Source organism: Marmota flaviventris, chromosome 12, assembly GCF_047511675.1.
Source record: "Marmota flaviventris isolate mMarFla1 chromosome 12, mMarFla1.hap1, whole genome shotgun sequence".
Lineage (NCBI taxonomy): Eukaryota > Metazoa > Chordata > Mammalia > Rodentia > Sciuridae > Marmota > Marmota flaviventris.
In genome coordinates, this window is record NC_092509.1 from 35589026 (window position 1) to 35613704 (window position 24679).

At 34.0% G+C, this 24679-nt stretch overlaps 1 protein-coding gene across 1 annotated transcript; it reads right to left on the minus strand.

The window, feature by feature from the left end:
- Positions 1–1052: 1052 nt before the first annotated feature.
- Positions 1053–23324, minus strand: Arl5b (ARF like GTPase 5B). The gene is made up of 7 exons (XM_071599857.1): positions 23209–23324; positions 22999–23119; positions 12845–12905; positions 10274–10421; positions 7391–7474; positions 2982–3133; positions 1053–1920 (listed from the first exon to the last, which is right to left on the minus strand). Exons 2-7 carry the CDS (start codon positions 23045–23047, stop codon positions 1872–1874), a joined length of 543 nt encoding a protein of 180 aa, XP_071455958.1. The 5' UTR covers positions 23048–23119; positions 23209–23324; the 3' UTR covers positions 1053–1871.
- Between the last annotated feature and the right edge of the window lie 1355 nt (positions 23325–24679).

A 24679-nucleotide genomic window follows, 5' to 3' on the forward strand; every position in this document is an offset into this window, starting at 1 on the left:
TTAGGTAAATGGTATTTTCTTAATTCTCATCTCCCTCCACCACCATCACTCAAAACACACACACACACACACACACCCCACAAAGCATCCGTATTGACTTATATCTGCTTTTCTCACTTGTTCTTGATTATGGGTTGTAGTAAAACTAAACTTAGCCACTACTTGGTATAGAATAATTAATTAAAAGGTTCAAAATAAAGTTAATTATTTCCCAAAGTCCAGAAAGCTTGCTCCTGGCCATTTTTCTGTTCGAGAGCATACTACCACTAAACAAATCAGGAAAGTGTTATCAAGTTTATCTAAATTAATTCATCTCAATATAGTAAACTAAATATACCTGAAAACAGCAAAATTTAAATTCATTTACAAATCAAATATTAAAATTAAAACACCACTTTTGAACAGATATTGATAATCTTAGGAACACTGAATCTTATTTTTGATCCCAAAGAAAAAAATACTGCAAGAATGGAATAACATTCTCTAAATATATGTTCTATACCTTCTTTAGAGCAAAATCACACATTGGAAATAAAAGAATTAAAATTAAAATTCCTGTCCTCCCTCTTAATTGAAAATATGCAATGCTCAGATATTCACATTAGACAACTGCCTCAAAAACTTAATGCTATCCAAAAAATAAACTTTTGATTATGACATTTCCTGCACTTTGATTTCTGAATTTAAGTGGTGTTAAGAATACTAACTTTGAGTATTACAGTAATGTTATAAAAGCTAGGATAAAATTTAGCAGCTTCCTGTAAGATTTTAGAACATGAAGTACATATAACTTAAAAATGGCAACTGTTTCAAGGCTACTCCATACAACATTCTTGAAAATATTTAAAGAAAGCCCCATGGTTTCTTAATCTTCTGCTGGTGGCAAAAATGCTATGAAAGACACTATACCAAATTTTAAGAAAGAAAAAGGACTGTTCATACTTCTGCTTTAGCTACTGTCGAAAGCAGATGTGTTGTTTTCTTCAAATAATAGCTGAAATTTTGTGGATAACAGAGTTGTTTGCAAATTGATAGTAAAATAGATTCAGCTGTCATATTTTAATTTTAGTGCTGGTGTGCTTTAATAATTTCTGATTATTATATACACGTTGAATAATGACATTCCTTAAATTACCAGACTAATCCAACAGTATTTACCATCCATGCCAGGCTTTCAAATAAATATTTTACCTGGATTAGTTTTTACCAAATGTTGTAATCACAAAAGTGAACTCAATTTCTTTATATAAATTAATAGTCCACTTAATTTCCATGCTAATAGCAACTTACAATTCTTCCATGAAATGCAATATGTGAGGGAATTAAAGGCAAATATTCATAATGGTTAATCTTTCTTATATGTATCTTCTAGGCAGATTTATTTCTTTAGAATAAAGTCTGTCAGAAAGATAAATGATTCATAAAAAGAACAAATATTTAGTGCTGGAAAAATTTGGAAGTAGTACCTGATAATTTCCACTAAAATTCTGTCAAAACTGGAAGGAGGGAGTAGTGATCATGAATGGAAAGAAATTGCTCATAAAGGTTATAACAATACTTTTGAAACATTAAACATGACAAACATTTTTACAAGGCAGTCACTGAATAATTAGAATACAGAATAAGAAGTCAGAAGAGTTCTGTTGCTGAAAACAGTTATGCATTATGTTCATCCAACTGAAGATTAGTGCATTTAAAAAAAGTTAAGAAAAAATCTTTTATGTTCCAGTTCAGCTGCACTTGATTCAAGTGTTGCTCATAGAGGTTTGTGTTGTTATAAATTAAACATGCTGCTGCCTCAGCAGCTAAAGGTACTAGGAAAAATGTTCATGTCATAGAATAAATAGAGCAGTCTCTTTCAAGCTAAAAAGTTATCTCACGCCAATCCGGGAGGTCATCCACTCTAGACCTTGGCATAACCTACACAAAGAAAGAAGTATTTTTAAAATTAATGAAAGATTCACTTAAAATGATTTTAAATCATTATGAGTCAATGTGGGAAACTGCTTTACTTTCATCTTAAAGATACAGCTTTGGCAGTTTTGACATGAAGACTACCCCTCCCATTTAACTAAAACCACTTGAAATAAAAAAAAAAAAAATGGCAAGAACTTCACCTTACCCTCTTAAACTCTAAAGAATGAAATACCTACAAACAACCTTAAAATCATGGGTCAAAGCATTTCTATAACATATATATTATACTGCAACATTTCTAAGGAGAAAACGGAGAAGTTAGGTTGATCTGAAGAAAACCAAGTACCTAGATATAAACTATATAATCTACATATAACACACCTTGGCCTAATATCCACTTTCAAATTCTTAGAAAAGACTACACCACAATGGCATTTGTCTCAAATGTTTCTTGTCTAGAAACATTTCTTGTCTCCCAAAAAGGCTACTGATAATAAAGGAGATGTATACTTCTTGGGTATAAGTCCTTGCATAAAATGTATAATTTCTTTAAACATTCCGTTCCTTTATAGTTCAGGTGATATAACAGTTTTCTCTAAAAAAAAAATTATAAAAGTTAACAAATGAACAATAAAAACTTTGGACTGTGAAAATTTAATTCGAAACTTATTACTGTCAGACATGGTGAACCACACCTGCAATCCTGGTGACTCCATAGGTTGAGGCAAGAGGATTCAAGTTTGAGGTCAGCCTGTATAACTTAGCTAGATAGTGTCTCAAAATAAAAAATTATAAGGGCTGGGAATGTACCTCAGTGGTAAAGAATCCCTAGGTTCAATCTCTAGAATTAAAAATAAATAGATAAAATAAAAATTATTGTTTTTTTCTAGCTAAATATTATATTCATATTAAAAATTATTTAAAAAGTTATAATTTTGCTTACTAAAATCATTTAACCCTCTAAGTCTAAGAGATACAATATAAAAATAAAGATCCAAGAAGGAAACAGTTTTGCCTAAAAAAGTTGAAAGGACCCATATCTCCCCTCAGGTTGATTAACTTACCCTTCTCCTGTTAAAGCACAGCAAGACTGAATGTGCCATGGATGATCCTTAATTGAACTAAGGGTGAGGTATTTAGAGATTTCAGCTGCCGTCATACACCCTTTCATATCCTGTTTATTTGCAAAGATAAGGACTGCAGCTTTCCTTAAATCCTGCGATCAATAAAAAATCTCTATTATGTGAGATATTATTAGTCAAACTAAAATAATGAAGTAAGAGTGTAAAATATACTTATCAGACAGTTATAATGGAATGTCCCTACTTTAAAATGATCAGGCACTAATAATTAATTTTAAAATTTTCTTGAAATAAAAATAATCTCAATCACAATTTAATGGCTCAGTCTAACAAAGACAGATTAACATAAATCAGATAGTTAAAAGTTTTATTTCTATATTTGGGCAAATGGAGTTAAATAAAAAATAAAATATACAGATAGTCTTGGTGGTACACAACCGTAATTCCAGCTGCTCAGGAGGCTGGGGCAGGAGGATTGAGTTCAAAGGAGCTTCAGTAACTTAGGGAGGCACTGTGAAACTCAGTGAGACCCTGTCTCTATTTAAATATAAAAAAGGGATAGAGATAGGGCTAAGTGGTTAAGTGCCCCTGGGTTCAATCCCTGGTACGAGAAAAAAATAAAAAAGAAAATATACCAGATTCTCAAATACAGACATGGCTAAATTTCAATGTTGTGAAAAGAACTGCAAGTAACAAAAAGATATACATATTATAAGTATAAAAGGTTTAAAGAACATGGAATATATTTCCTACAACTTAAAGTACAGTAAAACACAGTAAAAGTATAAAAATAAGCAAAGAAATAACAATCACTACTTTTAGGATACTGGACACCTCTGAGAGAAAAATCAGATTAAAAGGTTTCTTAAGAATATTTGTTAGAGGGGAGTGACGGGAGGCGGGGGAGTATGGAAGTACGGAGTATGAAAGGACAGTAGAATGAATCAGACATTATTACCCTATGTGCATATATGACTACACGACTGATGTGATTCTACATCATGTACAACCAGAAGAATGAGAAGTTATCCTCCATTTATGTATGATGTGTCAAAATGCACTCTACTGTCATGTATAACTAATTACAAAAACAAAACCTTTTTAAAATCTAAAAAAAAGAGATGTTACAATGATCTCATTATTCATTAAATAATTTAATGATTATAAATACTTGGGGAAAGACTAAAGGTTTTATTTTTTCATCTCACTTATCACGCTTTATTCTAAGGCATACATAAGTAATTTCAACGTGGAAAAATCACTGCAGAAAGAGTAGTAGCCTATAAATTAATGTTAGGCTTTTACAATGTTTGCAAAAGTTAATCAAATTTTGATGTCAAGATTTTCAATATGTACTCATGATTTTCTAATATATTGGAATACTGGTTTTCAAAGTAGCTTCTAATTATCAATTGTATTTCAGCAATGACTGTGGTGATATTTCCTTTTTCACATCAGGAATTTTAGTAGTTTGAGTTTTTTCTCTTTTTCTTCATTAGCTTGGCTAAGGTTTATCAATGTTATTTATTTTTTCAAAGAACCAACCTTTTGTTTCATTGACTTTTTTGAATCTATACTCAAATAAAATAGAAAATCATGAAGACATCAACAAATTTCTAGAGACACATGACCTACCTAAATTGAATCAAGAGGATATAGAAAATTAAACAGATAAATTTCAAGCCATCAAAAGCCTACCAGCAAAGAAAAGTCCAAGCCTAGATGGCTAATCAGCCAAATTCTACAAGACCTTCAAAGAACTTAAACCAATACTCCTCAAATTATTCCATGAAACAGAAAAGGAGAAAACCCTTCCAAACTCATTCCATGAAGCTACTATCACCCTGATACCAAAACCAGACAAAGACACATCAAGGAAAGAAAACTTCGGACCAATACCCTTGATGAACGTAGATGAAAAAACTCTTAAAATAATGGCAAATAGCATACAAAAACATATATAAAAGATAATGAACCATGATCAGGTGGGATTCAATCCAGGGATGCATGGTTGGTTCCACATACAGAACCAAATAAACATAATATATTACATCAACAGACTGAAAGACAAGATCACATGATTATCTCAATAAATGCAGAAAAAGCATTTGATAAAATTTAGCATTCATTCATGTTCAAAACACTAGAAAAACTAGGGATAAAAGGAACATATCTCAACATTGTAAAAGCTACCTGTGCTAAACCCAAGGCCAATATCATGCCAAATGCAGAAAACTTGAATATTCCCTTTAAACTCTGGAACAAGACAGGGATCCCCTCTTTCACCACTCCTATTCGATATAGTCATCGAAACCCTAGCAGGGCAATTAGACAGAAGAAATTAAAGGAATATGAATAGGAAAAAAAGAGCTCAAACTATCCCTATTTGTCAACGACATGATTCTATATACAGAAGATTCAAAAAACTCCATGAGAAAGCTTCTAAAATTCATAAATTATTTCAGCAAAGTAGCAGGGTATACAATCAACACCTATAAGTCAATTGCATTCCAATACACTAATGATGAATCAGCTGGAAAAGACCTCTACAATGAAAACTACAAAACACTAAAGAAATAAATTGAAGAAGACCTCTGAAAAATGGAAAGATCTCCCATGTTCTTGGATAGGCAGAATTAATATTGTCAAAAAGGCAATACTACCAAAAGCGCTATACAGATTTAATGAAATTCCTATTAAAATTCCAATATTGTTGTTCCTAGAAATAGAAAAAGCAGTCATGAAATTCATTTGGAAAAATAAGAAGCCCAGAATAGCCAAAACAATCCTTAGTAAGAAAAGTGATGAAGGAGGTATCACAATACCAGACCTCGAATTATACTATAGAGCCATCGTAACAAAAATGGCATGGTACTGGCACAAAAACAGACATGCAGATCAAAGGAATCACATGTACAGTTTCCTCATACTTGACATAGATGCCATAAACATACATTGCAGAAAAGAGCCTCTTCAACAAATGGTGCTGGGAAAACTGGAAATCCATATGTAGCAAAATGAAATTAAATTCCTGTCTCTCGCCCTGCGTAAAGTTCAATTCAAAATGGATCAAGATTCTAGGAATTAGACCACAGACTCTGCGTCTAACTAGGAGAAAAAGTAGGCCCAGCTCTCTATCATGTCGGCTTAGGAACTGACTTCCTCAATAAGACCCCTAAAGTACAAGAAGTAAAATGAAGACTTAATAAATGGGATGGTATTAAACTAAAAGGCTTCTGCACAGAAAAGGAAACAATCAAGAACATGAATAGAGAGCCTACAGAATGGGAGAAAACTTTTACTACCTGCACCTTAGATAGAGCATTAATCTCCAAATAAGAACTCAAAAACTTAACACCAAAAAGCCAAATAACCCAATAAATAAAGGGGCAAAGGAACTGAACACGTACTTCATGGAGGAAAAAATACAAATGGTCAAAAAAATATGAAAAAATGTTCAACATTTCTAGCAATTAGAGAAATGCAAATTAAAACTACACTGGGATTCCATCTCACTCCAGTCAAAGTGGCAATTATCAAGAATACAAGTAACAAACAATTTTGGCAAGGATGTAGGGAAAGAGATACACTCATACATTGTAGGTGAGACTGCAAATTGGTGTAACCACTCTGGAAAGCAGCGTGGAGAGTCCTTAGAAAACTTGGAATGGAACTACCATTCGACTCAGTTATCCCACTTCTCTGTCAATAACCCAAAGGACTTAAAATCAACATACTACAATGACACAGCCACATCAATGCTTACAGCAGCTCAATTCATAATAGCCAAGCTATGGAAACAACCTATGTGTCCTTCAAGAGATGAATGGATAAAGAAAATGTGGTATATATATACAACAGAATATTACTTAGCCATAAAGAACATTTATGGCATTTGCCAGTAAATGGATGGAACTAGAGAATATATGCCTAAATTAAATAAGCTAGTCCCCAAAAATCAAAGGCTGAATATTCTCTCTGATATATGGGTGCTAACCCACAAGGGAGGGTGGCAGAGAAAGAATAGAAGTCCACTGGATTAGAGAAAGGAAGGAAATGAAGGAAAGGTAGGAGGAAAGAGAAGGACAGTACAAATTAATCAGACATCACTTTCCTAGCCTTGTATTTGAATACATGACCAAGGTAACTCTGCATCACGTACAATTACAAGAATAGGATCCTAATCAGAATCAGTTATAATCCATGAATGTTTAATATGCCAAAAGACAATCTACTGTCATGTATATCTAAAAAGAACAAATAAATTTTTTCAATATGTAAAGTTTTTTAATGAAATAACCAATATCAATGCACACTAATCATTATAAAAAAGCAAAACCAATAAGAGATCTGACACCATTAGTTTTTGAAGATATGTTTTCAAAACTTACCTCATGAGCCAACATTCTGTATAATTCTTCTTTCGTAATAGCTAGTCGTTCCCTGTCAATACTATCAACAACGAGAATGATGAACTAGAAGACAATTAAAAAAAAAAAAAAAAAGTTGAACGTGATGGTGAAAAATCTTCTAATTTACTCAAGTGATATAAGTAGCTTCTTCACATAGCATCGTCATTTCTATAAAATAGGTAGTGCTATTTTTAGTCACAAAGAACTTACAGAGTACTAAATGTTAATAACAAGATGATAACTGATGATTTCAATAAACAAAAACTGTAACCAAGTTTTTTTGTTAAAGTGCTTTTTGAATACATACTATGTGATATTTGCTTTTAAATGTGAATAAAATTGATTTATAAAAAGAAACAGTAATTTAAATAATATTTTCACTAAAACATTACTCTATTATTCATTTACTAAGTCAATAATCAGTTACATATTTATGAGTCAGTCTCCCACTTATTTGAAAGAAAAAGTTAAACACATTAAAAATAATACTAATGTATTGGGAAGGTTTGCATTTCTGAAATCACAGCTACTCCAGAGGCTGAGGCAAGGGGATCTCAAGTTCAAACTTTGCAAGATCCCATCTCAAAAAAAAAAAAAAAAAAAAAAGTTTTAAAGGGACTGTGGATGTAGGTCATTCATGCATCATTTGCATAGTATGTGTGAGGCCCTGCGTTCTATTCAGTACCACATACAAAGAAAGTGCTAAACTGTGTTAAATTATATACATTGGTGTTAATATGCTAAAGGATCATGCAGGTGAGATGAGAAAAAGGCAAGAGAGCCAGGAAAACTGGAGTAATCCGTTGGTGAAGGTGTACACGAAAAAAATTTGGTCTTGCAAACAAAAATACAAGGAACTTCAAACAAAAATAAAAACAAAGAATGAAAGCAACTTTGCTGGGTAAAAATAAGATAGTAAGAATAGGCATCTAGCTCAAACACCTTATACAGAAGATAAGTTTGAAGAATGAGATTATATGATGCTAAAGATTATGTACAGTAAGATGGTGATCTAAAATAAGATAGAAAGGATGGAGTCAAGTTATAGAGATGACCTTAAAACTAGGGAGAGACAACTAGAGCAATCTAAATATAAACTGAGGAGGGCTTAAGACAAAAGCAAAGAGAAAGAAATACAGCAAAGGAAGAATGGACAGAATACTGAGAATTACATGTGAGTTAATGAGAGGAAGATGTCCGAAATTAACCAAAACCTATAACTCCTTAGATTATAATGTACCTTTTGGATGTCAGTCACCTCAATGCAAAGAATTTTCAAAAAGCAAGGGGCTGGGATTGTGCTTCAGTGGTAGAGTGCTTGCCTAGCATGTGTAAGGACCTGGGTTTGATCCTCAGCACCACATAAAAATAAATAAAGATACTGTGTCCAATTACAACTAAAAAATAAATATTAAAAAAAAAAAGCAAGATGACAAGAGTGAACAAAGAGATTAGTAAAATACCACACAGATCAGATCCGTATCTGGAATCTAAGAGTGCAAATGCTAGGTGTCATGCTGGTGTTGCAACAAAGGCCTTTATTTTTCATAGTAATTTTGATATTCTTACAGAAATAGTTTATTGAAAGAACATTTCATGTATATGGTATCAGTAATAACATCTTTTTCTGAACTAAGGTAAAGTCGCCTAGAGTTTCATCAATTTCAAAAACTACCCTTCTGAAATGTTTTAAGTACACTTGAAACATCTACAATTTGACCTATTTCTCAAAGGTGAACTGCTCTTTCACAGCTGAATTTAACTGAGCTTTGGAAAAAGTATGCTGTTGAAATAAGTTATATGCTGAAATGCTGTTCTTCACATACTCTCTAATAGATTCTAGCTTCAGAATGTTATTTTACTTACAAATGTATATTAATCTAACCTATAATAATAATATTTGCTTATCTACTCTTCTGCCTCTCCCTACCCCCCAACCTAAATAAAATAAGTACTACCACAAGTGCTGAATATTTGAGATAGGTCATCCTGGTTTACTACTTATACACTGCATTAGAATATATGCACACATACACTTATGGTATTACAATATACATATTTTTCTTAAAAAGGCAACTTTGCACACCAAAAATTCTTTCTTAAAAAGGCAACTTTTGCACACCAAAAATTCTTTCCATTTCACTTTCTCCCAAGTCCAGTTTTTAAAAGGCTTCATTTTAGAAAATAATTCCTTAGGAGTACCTCTTTGCAAAGAAAAATTACATGGATTCAATTGTATACTAGTATTTTCAAGATGAACCTCTCAACATCACTGCATGACTTTAAAGCAACAACAATAAAAACTTGGCCTCTAAGAAAAAATAAACCAGAAACTGTAGATATTCCAGATTTGTTCCACAGGCTATCTCTGAAGTAATAAGATAATTACAAATTGTGATAGAGAACTCTGAGGGATGGCTGCAAACCCATCTTTTTTTTTTTTTTATTATTATTATTACAATACAGTCTCACCAAAATTTTAAATATTCATTTGATGCTATTTGAAAATCTTATTTTAAATTATACTTTACTCCTTCCCTAATCAGGTCCTTTTTTATTTTTGCAAGATTTTGGAAAAAGTTGTATAATTTCTCCTAATGTTATATTTCTCCAATACTTGGAGATATTACAATATTGCTAAAAGAATAAACCATGAGCGCCTAGTTAACAGTAAGCACTCAGTAAATAATCACTCCCAATACTCTTTTCCTTGCCTTTTCTATTTAAAAAATCTGAATTCTCTATAAAAAAAAAAAAAAAAAAAATCAACCTTATTAAAAGATAACTGTCTATAATCCTAATTTACATTCTATTTTCTGTGTTTCTTTTTCTGGTTAAAATTCAGAAGTATTCTTGGCATACCTCTGTGTTTGAGTAATATGTGTTCCAAGATGACCGTAGGGACTCTTGACCACCAATATCCCACATAAGAAAATGAGTATTCTTTACAACTATTTCTTCAACATTGCTTCCTATAGTTGGAGAAGTATGGACCACTTCATTCATTAAGCTGTTGAAAAAGACAAACACTATAAAAACTCTTTTGTATATTTTGAGAAGAAAAGTAAGTTTTATCCCTATATTTTAAGAATGAATAAACCTTTCTCAAAATACAAACCATAAGCATAAAAAATAAAAACTTGGAGAACATTTGTGCCAATAAAGATCCAGACAAATGGGGGCTGGGGTTGTGGCTCAGCGGTAGAGCGCTTGCCTCGCACGTGCAAGACCCTGGGTTCGATCCTCAGCACCACATAAAAATACGTTAAGTAAAATAAAGGTATTATGTCCAACTACAACTAAAAAGTAAATATTAAAAAAAAAAAAAAAAAAAAAGATCTAGACAAAGAACAAGTACTGAAGACTTTTTTGTTGTTGTTTTTTGGTATTGGGGATTAAGCCCAGAGGCACTTAATTGCAGAGCTACATCCATAGCCCTTTTTCTTTTTTTATTTTAAGATGAAGGCTCACTAAGTTTCTTAGGACCTTGCTAACTTGTTGAGGCTGGCCTCAAACTTGTGATCCTCCCACATCAGCCTCCGGAGTTGCTGAAGACTTGTTTTTTTAATAGAATGAAATGTAAACTTGATTTGGATAGAAGGGAACACTGTAGTGTGAGTCTGCATTTCTGTGGGAAAAAATTCATATACCACCAATTTTTTATTATTTAGATCAGAACCAATGCCTCATCCTCAACCAAGTTTCTAGGTGACTGACATCAATGTCTGCAATGGCAACCATTGGAGAGTACGCTATCCATACACATGGTGGCATATACCTGTAATCCCAGTTACTAGGAGGCTGAGGTAGGAGGATTAAAAGTTCCAGGCCAGCCTGGGAAACCTAGCAAAACCTTGTATCAAAATAAAAAATTAAAAGAGCTGGGGATGTAGTTCCATGGCAGAAAACTCCTGGGTTTGATTCCCAGTAACAAACACACGCACAAACACACACATCAAAGGCTATGTGAGAAATTTAAGACCTAGGTCAGTCAAAAATTAGTGCCGTTGGGTACAGTGGCACGCGCTTCTAATTCCAGCAGCTTGGGAGGCTGAGGCACGAGAATTGCGAGTTCAAAGCCAGCCTCAGCAAAACAGAGGTGCAAAGCAACACAGTGAGACCCTGTCTCTAAATAAAATACAAAAACGGGCTGGAGATGTGGCTTAGTGGTTGAGTGCCCCTGAGTTCAATCCCTGATACCCGGCCCCCTCCCCGCCAAATCAGTGTAGTACAACCCAAATTAGACTTAAAAAGACCATGGGCAAATAAAAATCTTACTTAAAATGAACTGTATATTTATACTGTCTTAATAATCATTAAGTTACATTAATTATTTGATTCATCATGTATTTGCTGACAATATGACAAAGTACTGTGTTGGAAGCCCCAGTTTTCTCCTGAGTGTGTGTGTGTGTGTGTGTGTGTGTGTATTTGAGGCTACATGAAAGTTATAATAAAGAAGAGAAATTTCTTAAATATTTATATTTATTGTTTAAAGACTTTTTAAATATTAAAATACACAATGGCTAATGAATGAAAATGTGTTAAAAGAAGCAGTTACTGAACTCTGAAACAAACCATAGGTAGTAAGTTTTTAGCAAAGTAACTGAAAAATAACATGTATTGGTTAAGTGAATATTTCTGGTGAGCCACAGACTGATGCACATTTGTTTTTCTTTTGTGAGGCTGGGTTTTGAACCCAGGGCCTCCTGCATACTAGACAGGAGCTGTGCTGAGCTACACTTCCAGCCCTAGACTCATATACTTTTAACACAAGATGTGGTGGGAAGATGTGAGAGCTCTGAAATCCTGTAAAGTACTTTATTATTACTTGTTAAAATGCTTGAGATCCGGATCCATTTCTGTAAGTTAACATCTCATTGGCACTGTAAGGATCACTGCATTAGCACTGACAGAATAATAAGAGTTACATGGACGATTGAATTGAACTCTTAATTAAATTTCCTTAAAGCATTAATGTATTACTCTTAAAGTTTCAAGTTTCTCCCTTTTGTGAACTAATAAAGCAATATTTTGATCCTCAGTACTTCAGACAAGTCTGGTTATGCTAACTAATTCCAAAGCTATTAGTCAGGAGAGTAGCAAGTTCCCAGAAATATCAAGCCTGGTGTGGAAAGGACTAAGTGAAATCCACTTTATCCACTTATCCAGTGCTATAATTTGTGTTTTATTTATTTTAGTTTAATATTAGTTCTTTCTTTTAAGGACAGAAAACAGAAAGTGCTTGTAGAAATATATATTTATCAAAACATGGCAACTTATTTTACTTGCTTTTTTGGTAAAATGCTGAAAAAACATATATTTAAGTCTTTCTACTATATTGAAAAATGAATAAAAATGGCATCTCATTCTTGTTAATTACAAAATGTTTGAATAACTAAAATACTAAAAACTATTAAACACCATACTTACAATTGATAAAGAATGGTGGTTTTCCCCGCATTATCCAGTCCCACTATAATTACTTTGTGTTCTACAGAAAGAAAGCAAACCATAAACATTTAATATTGTTGCATATTACAATTACATGTATTCATACAACAATTACACGTGTTCAACAATGATTATTACTTAGCCTATTAATGAAAATTATTTACTGTATTTCTACTTCTGAACTACTAAAATAAAGAAATAAACTTTATGATGTTAAAGACCTACCTTAAGTGAATCAACCTTTTAAAAGGGTTTCTAACTAGTTCTTTTGAAAAAGAATGTGGGAGATGAGTTAGTGAAAAATTTAGAAGAACCCGGTCACTTTGGGTACAAACATTAATCTAGACAAAACATGATTCTGCTTTACACAGCTACTTAAAGTCTCTGCTAATCAAGTTAGCTTTTTGTCAAGTTGTGTTTACTTGTGATTTTCTACCTACATGTACCAGGATACTTTTCTTCTATCTACTTAAAAATCATTACCTGAAGTACATATATGAAGACCTGAATGGTGTGAATATACTTTGTACACACAAGAGATATGAAAAATTCTATATGTGTAATATGAATTGTAATGCATTCTGCTGTCATATATAATTTAGAATAAAAAATTTTAAAAATCCTTCTTGTAGCTGAAAACTGCAATAATTTCTGTTACCAAGACACACATACTTTTAACTAGTTTTTCATTACTTCTACTAATTTAGAGAAATATAAGTAGTTACTAAGTCTTTAGTGTTTTTTTTCAATCTGAATTCAACAATTTTCTTGTGCAGATATTGTTTTTTTGTACAACAAAAGTCATTCAGTGCTTTTCTCCTTCTGGTGCCATGCACTAAGTAGTCACTTCTTTATAAGCAGTTTTTTAAGGCCTGTCTAATTATTCTGTTAAGTGGTACATAATCTAAGATCTCCTTTGAATGAAAAAGAGAAAACCCCTGATACCACACAGAATATATTAAAGATTTCATTAATCCAGGGCAGAATGCTTAGAAAGCAGGATATGTATGGAAACTGCCACAAGAACCAGAATACAAATTATTTCGAAGTCAACAATTTAGCACATTTTGTATCCTGTTTCTCTTGATAACCTCTGATGAGTGTCAAAATTCTGATAATACATTCACCTGAATTCAGGTTATATTCCTATTCTAAAGCCTTAATAATACTGTATCAGTCAAAAAAAAAAAAAAAAGAGGACGAGAATTCATGGGCAAATTCTTGAGATCACAACGTACTTTTTGTATCTTCTAATGATTTATGCACTATACTGCCTGTAATGTTGCAGGACAAGTAGATGTGGTTCTCTGGAAAGGGTTTTTCATTATAGGAGAAGCTGCTTTGTAAAACAAAACTAAACCAAATGAAACTAGTTTATTTATTGTAAGTCACTATAATTCTTTTTCCATTCTTTTGGTTCATATCCCCTAATTTCTAATGGAGGCACTCTTGACATGTTGTGCTGTTTGTTCTTGTTTATAGTACAAGAACAAGAGCACTCTTAGCACAGGCATTTTAAATTCTGATAGTAGCTGAAAACTTTACCTGCTCAGCATCTGGAGACCAGTTAGAAGAAAGTCACTAATCTAAGGGTAAGCAAAACTTAAAAGTATTATGTATTTCTCTGAAAGTTTCAAGTCTTCTCTTTTGCAAGCTACCAAAGCAGTATTCTGACAATCATTACTTTAGACAAGTGATGCCATGCTACTCAGGAGTATCAGGGGAAGAAAATGGACAGACACTACCAAAATGAAATGAATACCTGGAGCCATTTTCTTTCCAGGGTCGGGGCAGGAGGAACCTGGGACTGAACTCAGAGGCACTCAACCACCGAGCCACATCCCCAGCCTTATTTTATATTTTATTTAGAAACAGGATCTCACTGAGTTGCTTAGTGCCTTGCTATTGCTGACACTGGCTTTGAATTTGGGATCCTCCGGTCTAAGCCTCCAGAGCTGCTGGGATCACAGGCCTGCACCACTGTGCCCCACCCTGGAGCCATTTTCAAACAATTCTGTTTCACATTTTTGATGATGATAACAACTAGAGTATTAAAGGCCTAACAGTAAAACTCATAAATCATGCATCATTTTGTAAGTTGGTCTCCCAAAGGTTGGTCTCCAAAGTGAATTAAGGAGTGACAAACCTTGAAGGTGAATAGCATATAGATTTCATTCAAGTTGTATAAAACTGCTTCTAGCCCACATTGACAAGGAATTCTGGCAATTAAAACACACAATTTCAACTCTTATGATGAAGGTACATGATTATCCTTCAAATAAAGTGAATTCTATCTTCTGATGTTAAAATTACCATCAACAATCTGAATCAATCTACAAGAGAACATCATCTATAAAGCAATACCTATGAGCTTTTAAAAAGCACAGAATAATGTTTTAGATCTTTGTTCTGAAAAAAATATCTTTATCATCATCTGTACAGTAAGAATAAAAGCAGTTCAAAAGCCATTGATTAAAAACCAATTAAAAAAAACTGCACTCTGTTGCATAAGAGTTGAAATTGTGTTTTAGGAAGCTACTAAATAATTGCTAATTGAGTATGCTGATGATCAGATTTCAGTTCATATATACAGGTTAGTAAAGTTTTTACCCATTCAAGGAAAAATCAATTTGCTGTCACAAAATACAAGGTGCCCATGCTCAGAGCAGGAATATTTGTGTTGGGGATAGGAATGTGAGTAAAAATAATTTTAGGTTAAGACTTTACTGTAACTATCAGAGGTACAGTAAATTAGAATATTTTCTTTAAAAAAATGTGTCTGCATACCATGAGATCATTACCAAGGACATCATTTCACTGGAAATAACTTCTCGGGGAATCTCAAGTTCAAAGCCAGCCTCATCAACTTAGCAAGGTCCTAAAGCAACTCAACAAGACTTGTCTCTAAATAAAATAAAATGTAAAAGAAGAGCTGGGGATGTGGCTCACTGGTTAAGACCACTGGTTTCAATCCCAGAAAAAAAAAGGAAAAGAAATACCTTCCTGGAAACCAAATTGTGCTTCTTTCTCCAACAAGAAGCCAGGAGAGAATCTTCCAATGTTATTTATCTATGCATCTCCAGACCCCAACATAATGCATGTTTATTTATACTAAATGAAGGAAAGCTTCAATCTCAAAGTTTTAATTTTGATGAACTTTTTTGTATTCTTGGCTATGGTGTTAGTTCTTTTGGATTTCTTTAAAAATTGGTCCACTTTTTTATTTTGTAAGTAGTACAGAGACACAGACTACACACAATGAGGATCCAAAAGAAATTAATAAGACCCCTTGCTTGTAAATAAGAGCAGGTTAAAAAACAATGGCTAATAAAAATGAAAAAAGAAACTTCAAAGAAAAAAGTGGAATAAAAAAAAAATCGAAGAAAGAAAAAGTTTCTCCTCGATTTTTAAATTTTTAGTCAGTGGAAAAAGAATTTATAGTTTTAGTATACAATACCAATTGATGCCCAATAGACTAGCACCATGGGTGCTAAACAGTAGTGGTATTAAAAAATAAACTGTAAAATGTGTCAAAATTTATTTTATCATATTAAATTAATATTGTTAAAATAAGATCAAATGTCCAACTTCTCATTTTAATGTGTAAGAAAGATATCATGAAATAGGGACTGCTACATTCTAGGTATATCACATCTATCCCAATGCTGCCATTAACTAGAGCAAGTACTATAGATATAGTTTGTAAACAACCATAAAACCAAACAAAGGAAAAAAAGAATCAAATTTAGTGATTTAGAAAATTTGGGATACTATATTTATAAAATATATGTTTCAATTATTGCAAAGGTGCAGACAGAAAAAAAGTTAGTAAAAAAGAGGAAAAAGTCTACATAGCAATGATGGCTGAATTTTGAAAATAAATATGCTCTCAAACCTTCTTTATCCCTGCTATATTAATTATAGAATCATAAGATGTTATAGTTTAGAATAGACTGTAGAATCTGAGAAATCTCTTTCTCTCACATATCTCATCTCCAAATGAACCTCTCCAAATATATCTCTAATGAACCCCCGCCCCGCCAAAAAAAAAAAAAAAAAAAAAAAAGATCACAAAATTACTGACATAAGTAAAGCTAGAACTTATTTCTGTTAGGTTACACTATATTCACTTCCCTCTCCTTTTCTTTAACCACCAACAATAACCACATTTCTGGATGATTCAATTTTTTCAAACCAGCAATGTAGATATGATGATTCAACTATTCAACATGTATTGAGTTCACTAAATGCTTGACTATGTGATATTCATGATTAAATTGAACAGAAAAAGACTTTAACTCAAAGAATCTTAAAAGTAGGGTAAACAAGCACTTAAAAAATAGCACTATTAATATGAAGTAATAGATAGAGGTTTCACATGGTAATACTCTTAAAGGTAAAAAAAAACCCTAGAGTTCAACTTTTAGCTAAGGAAAAAAAATGTCAATAATAAAAAGAGATACTAAAGATTGTCATTAAGTATTTTGCATACATAATCTAGGCCAATCTTTGTAATTATCCCATAAGAAAGTGGTATTATTTCTCATTTTACTGACAGGAAACTTGAGTCTTAGGCAGTTCACAGGCCTAAGGATACTAGCTTAATCTTCCAGAGGAAAGGAGTAGGTACCTTAAAGAAGATAAAAGTTATTTGTTTGTTTAAGAAACAAAACTTCACCAAAATTAACAATTTCTTCTCAGGACAATTCCCATTAAGAAAATGAACAGAGTGGGGATAGGAGTACACTTCAGTGGTAAAGCATTTGCCTAGCATGCTTATGGCCAGGGGTTCGATCCCTAGCATTGCATGGTGGTGGGATGGGGGAGGATAAAGTCACAGATTGGGGAAAAATATTCACGAAACATAAATCTGACAAAGAACCCACTTCAGAATATAGTAATAATTTCTAAAATTACACAATAAACAGATATATGTTGTTTTTAAATAAATAATGGATTTGAACTGACTTCAAAGATATAATATAAAATGGTAAGAACAAGGAAATTAACATGCCCAAGTCACCAGAAAAATGTAGCTTAAAGCTATAATGAGATACACTACACATCCAACAGAATGACTAAAATTAAAAAGACAGACAATGGCAAATGTTGGTAAGGATGTGGAACAAGTACACTCTCAAACATTGCTGATAAAAAGTATAAAGATAATATAAAACAAAAGATGAAGCAGTTTCTTAAGAGAAATAAAAATATCTACAAAGAGATTTAAGAGTAGTCATAGCATAACCCATCAAAATGCAAATATATAAAACAGTAGTTGTGTTCATGCAATGGAATTACTTAGGAGAGAGCTTAAGGTAAAGTTTCCATTGTGAAAGCCTAATTAAAAAATATAAACATAATATTAGAGAACAGAAGAAAACCTCAAAGAAACTAAAGAGGGAAAAGACAATATTAATTGAACAGTGGCACAAAAAAAGTAAGAAAATATTTAGCAAGTTAGAAAAAGTTCTTTTATATATACAAAATATAGTAGCTGAACCAAAATATTCCATGGGGAGATTGGAAGACAAAGGAAATAACCCAGAAAATAGAGGTAGGAAAAAAGGCAATATGAAAAGGAATCTTTGATAACCAATCTAGCATAATATGATCAATAATATTTCTAGAAAAGAAACCCTAAGAGAAAATTTTTAAAAATTTCCAACAGAGCTGTTTTTTTTTTTTTGGGGGGGGGGGGCGGGGGGGAGTGGGGGTAATAGGTATTGAACCCAGAGGTGTTTTAACACTGAGCCACTTCCCCAGTCCTCTTTATCTTTTATTTTAAGATAGGGTTTCACTAAAATGTTTAGGGCCTCACTAAATTGCTAAGGCTGGCCTGGGACTTTGAATCCTCCTGTCCCACTTCCCTAGAAGTTGGGATTACAGACACACACCACCACAGCACCCAGCAAAAGAGCTACATCTTTTATCTTTAAACTGAAAATGTCATGCCTATAATCCGAACTACTCTAGGGGCTGAGGCAGGAGGATTACAAATTTGAGGAGAGCCTTGGCAATTTAGTGAGACCCTGTCTCAAAAAAACAAAAAAAACTAAAAGGGCTTGAGATGTAGTAGCTTGGTTTAAGAAAACAAACAAAAAACCTTACAATAATGGCAAAGACAAGTTCAGACCAGCAGAGAGGGAAATGTTGGATTTGGAGCAGGAACCTCTTAGCCAAACATACAAAGAAAACTAAAACAATTTTGTAATTATTTACACTGGGGGAAAAATATTAAAGAAAAAACAGAAACAATTATAAGCACGCTATGGCCCAGGGGTAACAAGACTTTAGTCTTCATAAAAAGAGATTAAATTATATGAAAAACCTATACTATAATGATGAAGGAATCGAACAGGCATAATAGTATTCTCTTCTACCATAATTAAGCAAATGATAATGTTTAAAATTTCCATACAGGCGTAGTATTCAGAAATATGGAAGTATGTTACATTAGAAAAAAAGTTTATAGAGACATGACTGACATATGTATCAGTTTAAGACGAGTATTATTTGACTTTTTAAAAACAATGTATATGTTACTCTAATATAAAACTTCATGTTTGAATAAAAGCAAAAAAACTGACAAAAATTAGCACCACCTATTTGCCAGGCACTGGAAATATAAGAGTGAATAAGACCAAGTTAATTCCACAAGTTTATTTCCATTGAAAGAAACAGAACAAGTAAGTAAATAAACATAATATGATTATGGATATAGAAAAATATTATTCAGAAAAACAGTAAAGACACAGAGAGTGTTAAAGACAGGAAGAGTGCTGTTTTTAATAAAATGACAAAGAAAGTCTTCTAAGGAATGGGGTGATCAGAAATCTGAACAAATTAATGGACTGAACCATGCCAAGGTATGGATAAATAATGTTCTAGAAGATTCTGGAAGACAGGGAACAGACAGATGAGTTTAAGTTTGGTAAATGTAAAACCAGCAAAAAGTCCAGAATTAAGAACAGAATAAGCAAAGTGGAAAAATGTAAGAAATAAGATTTAAGAGGTTAGAAATGTACAATAACACTCATAAAAAGATGGACATCAAGCTGGATGTGGTGGCACATGCTGTAATCCCAGCAACTCAGGAGGTTGAGAAGGGGGATCACAAGTTTGAGGCCAGCCTCAACAACTATGCGAGGCTTTCAGTAACTTAGTGAGAAGGGGGAAAAAAAGAACTGAGGATATAGTATCAGTGGTAAAGTGTGTCTGGGTTCAATCCCCAATATCAAAAAAAAAAAAAAAAGGAAAAGAAAAAGAAAGTTAGATACCAATGCTCAAAATGATAACATGAAATTCACCAATAAGAAAGAAATGACTAATGAAATTAATGTTATTGTTATTTGATTATGAAAATGAACAACAAAAACCTCATTTCATTTGTCTTTCTGGATTATACTAGGAAAAACTGATGAACAGTGTGTGTAATCATAACAGAAAAAAAAGGACCAGGCCTATAAAAGTTAAATGAAATGTCAAACTTTAGAGGTAAGTTTAAAGATAGCCCCCACAAGTATGTTTTATGAAAATACACACATACACAAACACATAAATATATAAAATAATGTTTGCAAAGGCAATCAGATTTTGAAATTATTTCAATGATAACTGTGTCAAAGTATTAACCTTCTAGCTTAAAATTAAAATAATACAAATTTGCAAGGATTAATTATGTTTAAATTGCTTTACCTAGATAATACATACATGTTTTAGTATACTTATTAACCCCCAAAGATATTCTGTTTAAAAAAAGATGCTTGGGGCTATAAAATGCTACCAAACCAAAGAGGAAATTGAATTATCTTGGCACTGATGCCCAGGACACCCTCCCTCATTCTGATTTAACTGGTCTAACATTGGATTGTGGGCAGTATTCTAATACACAACCCAAACTGAATACTTCTGGATTAGGTGTGTATTGTGGTGAAATGGAAGATACCAGGACTGGTAGTTTTGCTGATATAATAAAAACAAAAAACAATCCCACCCTGGACTAAGATATAAATCTCATTACATCATTCTCCTATTTTAAACAATTATCCAAAGACCAAACTCTTCAATGGCTCTCACTGCTTGCTCTACATATTGAGGCCCTCTGTGATTTGGTTCCCAATGTTAACTCTTTACTCTCATCTCCTCTAATTAAGCAACAAGCAAATCAATATACTATACAGCCAAATAAAACTATTCACCTTCCTTAAATGTACCAAAGTATTTCATTTTTTCCCTTTTGTATTAATTAGTCTTTCTACAGAGAAGAGTATGCCCATTTTACCCAGTGTATCTAGCACGCTTCCTAACCTACTGCTCATCTTTAAGACCAAGTATACCTTATTCTGCAAAGTATTCCAGGAACCACCTAAAAAAAAATGATCACTTCATTCTTGATGCCACCTACATTTTTAGAAATATTTGTTAAGCAATTTACCATACTGCATTGTTCTATGTCTGTCTACTAATCTTTGAGTGCTTCTAAGAGATGTGAAGTTTGTATTTTTTTGGCTTGTTTTTAATTTTTCTATCTCCTATGCCTAATTCCCAAGACTGGCTTATGGACTATGAGTAAATTTTGCAGAATGAGAATAAAATTAAATAACCATTAATTCTAAATTTTCAACAAGAAAGTTAAATAAAAATTCTAAGTAGAAATGGTGATTTAAGAGGCATAAGCATTTCTGTGACTATAAAATGTAGCCCATGAATGTCCTTTATTTTCTATATTTTACCTTTATATTTTTTACTCCTTTCCAGTTTCAGCCAGAAAGCCTCAAACATGATAAATGGCAGTAATACATCAGAAAAGGTAGAAAAGAAAATGGAATAGGGTGCACAGGGAAATCAACTACTTCAGTAATTTCTATTTGTTAAGCTAAGGGGAATGATAAACAGAAGTGATTACTTTATTAATCTTTATGCTTTCAATTATGTATTTAAACACTCCTTAACAGTCATTTCTTAGAACAAGATTCAGAACATGTAAGCTGTCAAAATAATAAGTATTAAATTGGTAAATAATATCCACAGATAGTTAAATTCTGATCACTTTGAAATCACTTGAAAAGTGATATTTACTTACATATATATGGCTACCCATGTTGAGTATATGTTATCCATTTTATCTATATTTATAATCTGGAAAGACTAGTGTTCTTACCAGTTTAAAGAACAAGTGAAGCATCACACATTCTCGTTCACGACTTCTTAAATCCAGAAAAACGATTTGTACATTAACTAACAAGTTGCTAACAGCATAAAAAAACAAAACAAAACTGCTTTAAAAATTATGCCCCTCAAAATGAAACTTGATGAATTTAAAACTGGTTTCAATTACTAAGAAATCATTCTGCTAAAATAATCCTTAAAACTTTACTGTTGCCCCCCCCCCCTTTTTTTTTGTCTGGGTATTTTCTCTCTTCACAAGACACCACATCTCATTCTGACTCAGAACAGGTTTTACAACTTCTTGCCCCTTTGGACTTGCAACTTCTACTTGTCTCATAACTTGTTCTCGACTAATTACGGACACGTAACATGTTACACAAAACTTAAACACTGAGGGTTTTTTTTTTTTTTTAACGCCTAAGTAAGAGTGGGGAGGTTAGCATGATTTCCGGAAACCGGTATAGAAGAACTCATTCCCTAGTCTTTAAAAGCAAGCGAAATCGGAGAACAAGAAGGTGCAAAGGCTTAGACAGCAGGATGGAAAACAAAACACGAGTTTAGAAGAAGGGAAAAAAAAAAAAGGAAAGAAAAAGAATTTTAGGTTCCAGGGCGAACGCTTATCCTGGGGCAAAATACAGACCCAAGGATGCCTAATTGAAATTGAACAGGCCCTCAAACATGCCTCCAGGCATCGTTAAGTGTTTTCCGTTTTGCTTCAGTAAAATCCAAAAATACTGTCTGGATCCTGGGAGAATTCTGGGAGAGACAGATTCTGAATTCTGTCTCTCCTGCACATTCTCCAGGTCTAAAATACCGAGTTTCTGCCCGCCCCCTGGACTAAGTCACTTCTCTGCGTCTAAGAATGCTTCGGTCCACCAAAAGCACTGCCTCCACTGTCCCCTTTCACGGGTCGGAGCCCGCTGGCTTGGATTCCAGCCGCTGCGCAGCTCTATCGCTCTCACCTTGGTTACAGAAGAGGCTCCACAGTTTAGCGAAGATCAGCCCCATCATGAGCACCTGGACGGGCCGCGGGGTCCCTCAGCAGCAGGTGCCGCTGCGCGGGGTCCCCCAACGCGGCGCTGGCTGTGTGGAAGCGAGGAGAAACCGGCTGAGACCGCGCCGCGAGGGCACTGGTTGACCCAGAAGCCTCGACCCGCCGCTCAGACACTGACCAGAAGGTGCCTAGTCGAAACCCTACCGGATAGTCCTTTGTTTCGAGTCCGCTGAGCCCAACGCCGACCCGTAGTCCCCTCAGTCTGAACCCACCTACCCACCAGAGCCTCTACCAGTCCCAAGCCCCGCCTCCGCTCCGCCTCTCCCCCCATCCCAGGACCACCCATCGCCGGAAGAACGACGCGTGACGACAGCGCGCTTACGTCAACCCACGCGTCCGACGTGGCGTTTCCTCAGTTTCACTTCCGGTAGGCGGAACCCGAAGTGGTTAGAATGTGGGAGATTATTGATTGAGAGTTGGGGATTTCCCTCTGTGCTCGCGTGTTTTCCCGTCACCGTTTGGAAAGTTGATGGGGCTCACTTTACTGCGTGGTCTAGAGTTTTGTCTGGAAACGAGGAAAAACCTGTTTCCCTGATTTAGCAGCCACTGTTTTGCTATTCTTTTGTTAAGCTGAAGTGTAAAGTTTTGTCTCGCTGACTCTTGCGGTCATTTGGACAGGCAGTGTTGGGGTTCTGCCACGATTCTTAATTCTAAATAGGATTGATTGGGAGACGAACTATGGAATACCGGCAGTCACGGAGTTCAGTTGGTGGCTCCCCCCCCCCCCCCAGTTTTGCCAAGCATCAGGTAGGTTCCTGGAGCCTAAATCAAAATCCGTGCCTAAAACAATTGGAAAAGGAGAGCCTCAGCTAGGTGTAATGCAAGGGTAACTCCCTTGCTTACTATGCTCAGGGCCATGAGGGGAAAAAAGCCTGGAATGAGAGAAAACTGATTTTGAAACCAGTTGACCAAGCAAGCTTTGTATAAGAGACTTTGAACTTTAGTCCGGAGGTAGGGTGGCCCTTTAATATGCTAAAATATTTGATCTCCTGTACAAGAAGAACTTAACACAAAGTCCTCCCAATGCTAGGGTTCTAAGACCCTTTTAAAACTTGCATGCAGCTGGGCGCGGTAGTGTGTGCCTGTAATCTCAGTGGCTCAAGGCCGAGGCAGAAGGATCAGAGTTCAAAGCCAGCCTCAGCAATTTAGCAAGGTCCTGTCTCAAAATATAAAAAAGGCTGGGAATGTGGCTCAGTGCTTAAGCATCCCTGGGTTCAATCCTTGGTACCAAAAAAAAGGTACTTTCTTCAACTTTATGGTACTAAAGGCAAGCTTCAACTTATATAGGAAAAAAGGGATGTGCTGAATCTTTGCAAATTAATTTTAATGACCATCCTTTTGACTGTAAACTATCGTGTGTTTGTAAACAGAGGCTTAATCCATTATATCCCTGAGTCCTTTATAAAGAACACTTATAAAACTTTAATTGAACAGCAATAATGTTTTCAATTTTTATGAGTGTCATATGGGACACCAGGACATAATGCAATGCGCTAAAGGGATATTTCTAGTCCTATTTTATTGTTGAAACTTTAGATTCTATAACAGCTTCTTTTGTTGTTAGACAAGAAGATAAACCACATTTTACA

What these genes read in the sequence shown, in the direction of transcription:
- Arl5b (XM_071599857.1), bottom strand. Translation starts at nt 23,047, where the DNA reads ATGATGGGGCTGATCTTCGCTAAACTGTGGAGCCTCTTCTGTAACCAA. An exon ending in ACCACCATTCTTTATCAATT is followed by an intron (nt 10,422 to 12,844) that starts GTAAGTATGGTG and finishes CTTTTTCAACAG; the next exon opens with CTTAATGAATGAAGTGGTCC. An exon ending in ACAGAATGTTGGCTCATGAG is followed by an intron (nt 3,134 to 7,390) that starts GTAAGTTTTGAA and finishes TATTGATCGCAG; the next exon opens with GATTTAAGGAAAGCTGCAGT.